Source organism: Pholcus phalangioides, unplaced genomic scaffold (genome assembly GCF_987345545.1).
Source record: "Pholcus phalangioides strain wild (caught in Gottingen) unplaced genomic scaffold, Ppha-v1.0 ptg000003l_1, whole genome shotgun sequence".
NCBI lineage: Eukaryota > Metazoa > Arthropoda > Arachnida > Araneae > Pholcidae > Pholcus > Pholcus phalangioides.
In genome coordinates, this window is record NW_028301596.1 from 53275969 (window position 1) to 53283439 (window position 7471).

Here is a 7471-nt window from a genome sequence, read left to right on the forward strand (position 1 = left end):
ACGAAGTCCAAGAAACCGGAGAAAACACTTCGTTATAAAGAAATTTCAGATTGTTTGCATTGTTCCTATGTATACTTATTAGAGGGATTAGAAAACCATTCGTTAAAATGATATTTTCGCTGTAACGGTATTCGTTAAAACGGGATTCGCCTGTAATTAGAGCCCGAATTTTCCACTTAAAAAAAATGGCTAAATATGAACTAAAACTGAGAAAATATGTGCTAAAGAACAAATAACCAAGCAAAAAACGCAAATGCGTTTTTAAATGCATCTTTTCTATTTATCTCGGTGCATATTCATTTGCAAAAACATTCTCATGCAAATGATTTCCACATGTATTTTATTTAGGAATTTCTAGTTATTAGTACAAACAACATACATTCACTGACCAATTAACATCTTTGACTCTTGTCGCAAGAGCCTCCTAATTCCTGCTTTACCCAGGGCCCTGCCTGTATACACTTCAATTAATCGACGTTTTCACTTCGATTCGAACTCCCAAGTCTTTGGAAAACACCTTTTCTATCAATCGAATCACATAATTTTTCAACTGGTGAAAACGTGTCACTGAAATACAGTGTTTTACGGTTTTCAAAAACCCATCATGAAGAAACGTTGTAAGCGGAAAAACTAAGCGGGATCGACTGTAGTTTCTCATGCATATTTTTTACTGAAAAAGTAATAAAATTTAAGATGATTGACTGGTTCAATCAGGGCTGCAACTAGATGCTTGGTTACCCGGGGCAAGCGCGCATTTTGACGCCCCCCTTGTAATGTTGAAGGAGAGGTTTTAGAATGAAATTTGCACCCCATCCGGTCTAGCGCCCGGGGCACGAGACCCGCCTGCTCCTCCCTAGTTGTGGCCCTGTGTTCAATGGCTTTTGACAGGTACTGAAATAATTATTGAACGGGCTACGGTATGCTGATAGCCAGGGCTGTAACTGGGATTTTTGTCGCCCCCACATTCGATAATTTTGTAACGGTGTTCTCTGTCAAGTAAAGGACGTTTTACATAACGTTTAAATAACACTTTTTTTTCTGTTGAATCTTGAAATGAATACCGTAAAAGTGCTTGAGACTTTAGCAACAGTAATGTTATGATAGTATTATAAGTATATTTCTTCTCAAGCATAAGATTTTGAATCAAAACGACAGATTTTCACAAAATTTTTTTACGGAAACGTCTGTAAAAAAAAGGTGGGGGGGGGGGTAATTTTCGGAAAAAGTTCGTTTTGCAGTACTGCTTTCGCATTTATACGACGCGTCGTATAAACGAGGTTCTATTAGAGCCGGAGCCCCCCCAACATTTTCAATAAGTTTACGCCTATGCATAGCAATGCACATCCATCTTGCGGAAAAAGAAAAAAAAAAAACGGAAAAAAAAAGAAAAAGAAAATATAAGTCGGGAGATTACAATACTGGCAATAAAATTATGTTTGCTCTTCAAAACATGAATGAAAATCTGATATGTACAAATGTACATCACTTGACACAAAGGTAAGCAATGTAGGAATGCATGGAAAAGAATACTCGTACCTAGATATACTTATACATATGCGAAAAGAAAAAAATATATATATGTAATATAAAAATTAGAAGTGAATATACATTATGTGTTGTAGATACATACATGTGCTTCGATATTGTCGTAAGTGAATTGTAGAAAGATAATATAAGCAGAAATAAAATAATATACCAAAGAGCTTTGCAAAAATCACTGAGCATGAAATACACAGAAGCTTTTAAAAATCTCATGAATTAATAACGTAGATTACGTATCATCCCTTTCTATGATTTATCGGAAGTATTTTTTTTTTTTCCTCGGAATAGCGAAGATACATATAATTTCTTCGGATAACGTCACAAAAATATATCAATAATACGTTTAGACATAGCAACAAGAAAATCACTGTCGCATTTATCACTGAAATAAATGTAACATTAAGTGTCGCAGAACATGTTTCCCTGAAAATGCTGCGCATTGATACTAGAAAAGTTACAGCACATTCATTACTCTGAACTTCAACGTACTTGTTCAGTGCCTCGAGAGTTATTAGTTCGAAAGTGTAAATTTTCAAAATCCAGCTGTACAGGAAACAAATTGGCTTGTTGTGGCTCAATCCGCACTAGACCCAATGTCAGGAATCAGTCCTCATGATGTTCAGCGTGGGTTGCACTTTGCATGTCGTTGTTTGCTGAAAAGGAATTTGCATCGTTTGAAGGGAAAGTTTGAAACAGTTGATAACTGTCTCCTCTAAGCAGAGATAATTGAAATTTGTGAGCGGTGTCCTGAGAGTACGGGCACATTTCACTTATGAATTATGAACGTTGAAGGGATATAGAAACATAGTATATAAACCATTTGGCAGAGAAAGAAAAAAATCTTACCACAGTGTGATCATTTATAATCATTCCCAAATTAAACTTGTTTAAATGCTCAATATAAATATTAAAACCCTAATAACTCTGAGGGATTATAGATTCCAACATCAAATTATACTACACTAATACGCAGTATGGTGTATTCTTAACACAAAATTGCATATATGCTATATGTGGATATTTGCATGAAAGTACTTGCATGCATAAGTGTACAACATTAATACTTTTGTTCCTCATGCACATTTTTAACATTTTGACAATTTTTTTTTTTCCCTCACTTCCATTTTTTCTTCTTTCATAATTTCATTTTTTTTTTCTTAATTTCATTTTTTTCATCCTTATTTTGTTTTTGTCTTTTTTTGTATACTTTCATTTCCCTTTTTTTTTCTATACTTTCATCTTTTTTCTATACGTTCAATTTTCCTTTTATAATTTCATTTTTTTTTCTTTCATCTTTTTTTTTTTTTCTCATAGTCTCATTTTTTCTCACACTTTCATAATAACTTTTTTTTCATAATTCCATTATAACTCTACTTTGTTTTCAAGGTTTTAACAATTTTTTTCTCAAATATAATAGTGCGAAATTGATTACGCATAGAAATGAACAATGTAAATGCATCCATTAAACATATAGTTTTCAATATAAACATAATTTGACAGTCATTGTTGCTGAATGCTTCATCTTCTGCTTCTGCAGAAATAGAGATATGTACATATATGAATTTTTTTTTTTTTTTAAATAAGGTGGGACTTGCAGTGCACTTCAATGTTTACCTCAAATTTTATTTGTGAAGGAGAGATAGTGAGTTTGAAGAAAAATTTTGCATGAAAAAAAAAAAAAAATTGGAAACAAATAAGCGTTCACCGTCCAATGAGGGGCCCTTCTCACTGAACAATCAACAGCATATTTGTATCCACGACGGAATTCCAGTAATAAAAAAAAACTTATCACTGAATACGATTATAAAATTCGATGAATTAATTTTCGAATAATCGTTATAGAAATTTAAAAAAAAAATTATATTTTCAAGTCCCATATTATTTATGTATTTACATACACAACACTTGATTAATATATTCCAAAAGTGAAAGTGTTAATTTGTGCCGGCCGGTTAGAGCGCAAATTGTATCGATGACCAACGGAACGCTGAGGCAATAAATTACGGGACATATTATCCAGAGCAGGGGGTGCATCACTTGCTGTACTTGTGGAAGGCCTTTGGGCTTGACATCCTTGAATAGAAGATTGTGGTATTAGGCTGGGACCTGACTACGGCGCGGTTGGACGCGGTTGAGGTTGGGGGGGAAGGCATCATCTATAGTTTTATTCTGTCAACGCACAGATACAACTGCAACCGCTGAGCGCGGTTTTTTCAACCGAGAAAATCCACATTTTTTGGCACGGTTGGGGTAGAACTCCTTAATACACAGGCTGGCGCATGCGGCATTCTGGTCCTTTTTGTAGCACTGCTTACTATCATCGCATTGTAGGGTCCTTTCAACGCTCCTATATATTAGTTAAATTTATTGCGTTTTTAGTTGTTTTTATCGATTTTTATTCGTGAAATAACTTCAGAAATGCCTTGTTGTTCGGCTCCAGTGTTCCAATTCCGACAAAAAAGGTTTTAGAATGTTTAGATTTCCGGCGGAAAACGAACGACGCGAGAAGTGGATCGTGAACTCCAGGAGAGACGATTTCATACCAGGAAACGGAGCTCGCCTGTGTGAAGTGAGTTAAATTTAATTATTCTGTGTGAATTTTATTTTTTCAAAATCGTATTTGTGATAATGATTTTAAATGAGAACTATATGAAAAAATACATCGTTTGGAGGTAGCAGACGATATTTGGCGCCATTGCTCACGTGTTATGTTTAGATATAAAAGTTATGGTGATTTTCAATTATTTTCCCGGTTTTTTGTTCCGTTTGATTTAAGAGAAAAGATGCATAGGTACATAATTTTGACCAAGAGAACTAATTTAAATTCAAATTATTTATGAATTTATCGTGGAATGCTCACTTTCTCGGCTCTCAGTTTGGCGATTTATCGCTACTACGACGAATTACTGTTATAGTGAATTTTAACTTATTTTGTTATGTTTTGAGGCAAAATTTCATGTGATATTTCTGTGGAAAATAGAAATGTTTTAATTTTGGCATTTTCAACTAAGAGAACAATGTGATTTCAAATCAGTTGGAAATCGGTTCTTCAATCATCCTTGCTTGCTGTAGTGAGCTCTGCTGGTTTGGCGACTTATCGCTTGCATATTGGGAGTAATTAGCTAAAATTGTATCTTCACTGAAAATCAAATTTAATGGGATTAAAAATTAATGTGATCAATATAAATTTTGTGCTGCCTCCATTGTTTTAAGTGGTATTATTATAATTATTTATTCATCTGTGGAATTTTCCCCATTTCATGAAAATGGTTTTAAGTTCATTGACCAGATTGTAAGCACACTGATAATATATACTAAAGATAAAGATATGAACTGTTGCATCCTATCTTTCTAGTATGTGGAATACATCTCCATTGATATTTTTCCTTTATCACACAACCTTGGTTATGTTCCAAAAACTCTGTTCATACCATTTAGATGTACTGCTAATTTGATTAATTAAAAGATAATTTTGTTGAACAAGAAACAAATAACCATGCATGAAAAAAATTATGGAAGTAATAATAAACTGGTAATGTGTAAAACAAAAGTACACAATAGATTCAATGATATACGAAATATAAAATGTAAACAAACAAAAAAAATGTAAGTCAGTGTTTGACAAATCAAGAGGGAAAAAAATTAATGCCAGTCAAACTTCTTAGGAGCCAAGGGTGATCTTAATCTCAAATAAAATGGTAATGAATAATGTTTTTTTTTTTTTCAACTTTCTATATCTTTTTCCTACTTTAAGAGACACATGCTGCCTTGAAATTAAAAGACTCAAATTTACTTATCACATGATTTACTTTATAAAATCTGTAATGGCATTTCATCGCCATGGAGCCCTGGTGGGATTTGTCAAGTCCTGCTACAAGTAACTGTTTTTTCCTTTAACTAAATGAAGAAAAAGACTCATGAGCAAGTATTGTGAATGGCAGGGATTAGTAGGGAGTGTTTTATAGGGATTACAGATTTCAGTCAGATCGTCCATCTCAAGCTCTTTTTCACAAATTCATAGAAAAGCTCTATATTACACAGCTCACTCAATACACATCTAGGCAATTTCGTAAGCGGAAGGTTCAAATCTACACTGTTTTGTTAGTGAATGAGCACCAGAAATTTGCCACTGGACTTATCCTTTTGATGAGATCTCTTCTAGCCCAGCTTCGTGGCAGAGTACGGAAGACTACGGGAGGTCCAAATCTATGCAACGTTTGTTAGTGATAAAGTAAAGGTGCTTGCATCCTTTTAGATTAGGTTTCTTCTTAGATCCTGTTAGGATATCAATAGGCTATTTACTATGTTTACTGGAAATTCAGATGCGTTATTTTAGAGCAGATTCAGACATCCCCATTACTGTAATTGAAGAAAATACTTTAAGGATAGGTATTAAGAATTCCATGAGTGTCCAGTATTTATAGATTAATTATGATGGTTAATGAAGATTTTAATTCCTATTCTGAGAAATTGGGGCAGAATTTTTCATCTTTGAAAAACAGATGTGTATCCCTTAAAAGGAATTTTGACTGTTTTGGACGTTAATATTTGTACCATATTAATCACTTAAAAATATGTATGTTATGCTGTTTTATCATTCTTATGTGTGATGCAATATGCACTTACCTGACATTACTTTGAATTAAGGTATAAAAAAAGGCTGTGTGGTAATTTTTCGTTATTGTCCCTTTTTAAATTAGGTACATTATGAGTTGAAAAGGCAAGATGGCTGCAAGAAGTTAAAGCAAACTGCTGTGCCGACCTTGTTCCAGGTTCCTAATCCACCGAAACTTCTTACTCCTCAACGGAAGAAGAATATAGGCCTTCCAAAAGTTCTGAGTGATGATTATGTATGTGATATTCTCAAATAACCTTATTTTCTCAATTGTCATTATAAAGCCAGAAAATACTGAAAGCCAGAAAATCGTCATTGCTTATTTGTTTACTTTTTAGATGAGGAGAGAAAGCTTGGTTCGGAGGATACTAGCTACAGACAAATATATTTATTAAAAGGAATCAATGTGTGTATTTTATTGGTGATTATTAGAGCCCGGATTATATGCACTAAAAAAGTGGCAAAATATGCTCTAAAAATATGCAAATATGCAATGAAAATTGCAAAAATATGCACTTAAAACTACAAAAATAAGCACTTAAAATGCTAAAATGTGCACTTAAAATGCCAAAATATACACTGAAAATCCCAAAATATGCATTAAATACTCGAGAATATGCACTAGAAATCTTGAAAAAGTCAAAAATTCCGAAGTATGTACAAAAAATGAGAAAATATGCATTAAAAAAATTACCATGCAAAAAAAAGCAGATGTGTTTTTAAAATGCATCTTTTCTACTTTTAGTTCGTTGTAGTTGCTCAGTAACGAAAATACCAGTAACAAATTTCGACACTATTTCTAAATTTCTAAAAAAATTTAACACGACAATAAAACGGCTAATATTCGTAAAATACTTTATAAATATGTATTAATTCACTAAATTTCACCTGCGGGAAAAAAATCGATATTATAAAAATATTTATTTGAACAATATATTATTTATATGAACAATATTTATTTGAAAAATTATAAAAAAAAATTGAGTGAGTTAAATAAACCTTCAAAATATGCACTTATACTGAAAATTCTTTTGATTTTATGCATTTATATGCATTAATGCTAAAAAAGGTCAAAATATGCAAAAGCATATGCATTTGCATATAATCCGGGCTCTAGTGATTATCTATCCTAATGTGGTGATGTTTTTATACATTTATTAGGATTTTAAGATTAGCTTATTATTGGCCCATGGCTGCAACTGGGGGGGGGGGGGGGCATGTGGGTCTGGTGGACCAGAAGGGGTGCAGAATTCACCCTTTAACTGTTTCTACATGCAAGGGGGTTCCAAAATTCTGGCTTGCCCGGGGGACAAA

The 7471-nt window shown here is 33.2% G+C and overlaps 1 protein-coding gene across 1 annotated transcript; it reads left to right on the forward strand.

Moving 5' to 3' along the window:
• The first annotated feature begins 3800 nt into the window (after positions 1–3800).
• On the forward strand, positions 3801–6640 carry LOC149088816 (THAP domain-containing protein 5-like). Its single transcript, XM_089250290.1, has 3 exons — positions 3801–4111; positions 6243–6392; positions 6496–6640. The coding sequence occupies exons 1-3, from the start codon at positions 4013–4015 to the stop codon at positions 6550–6552; spliced, it is 306 nt and encodes a 101-aa protein (XP_089106416.1). The 5' UTR covers positions 3801–4012; the 3' UTR covers positions 6553–6640.
• The last annotated feature ends 831 nt before the right edge of the window (positions 6641–7471 follow it).

What these genes read in the sequence shown, in the direction of transcription:
- LOC149088816 (XM_089250290.1), top strand. Translation starts at nt 4,013, where the DNA reads ATGTTTAGATTTCCGGCGGAAAACGAACGACGCGAGAAGTGGATCGTG. An exon ending in ACGGAGCTCGCCTGTGTGAA is followed by an intron (nt 4,112 to 6,242) that starts GTGAGTTAAATT and finishes TTTTTAAATTAG; the next exon opens with GTACATTATGAGTTGAAAAG. An exon ending in AAGTTCTGAGTGATGATTAT is followed by an intron (nt 6,393 to 6,495) that starts GTATGTGATATT and finishes TTTACTTTTTAG; the next exon opens with ATGAGGAGAGAAAGCTTGGT.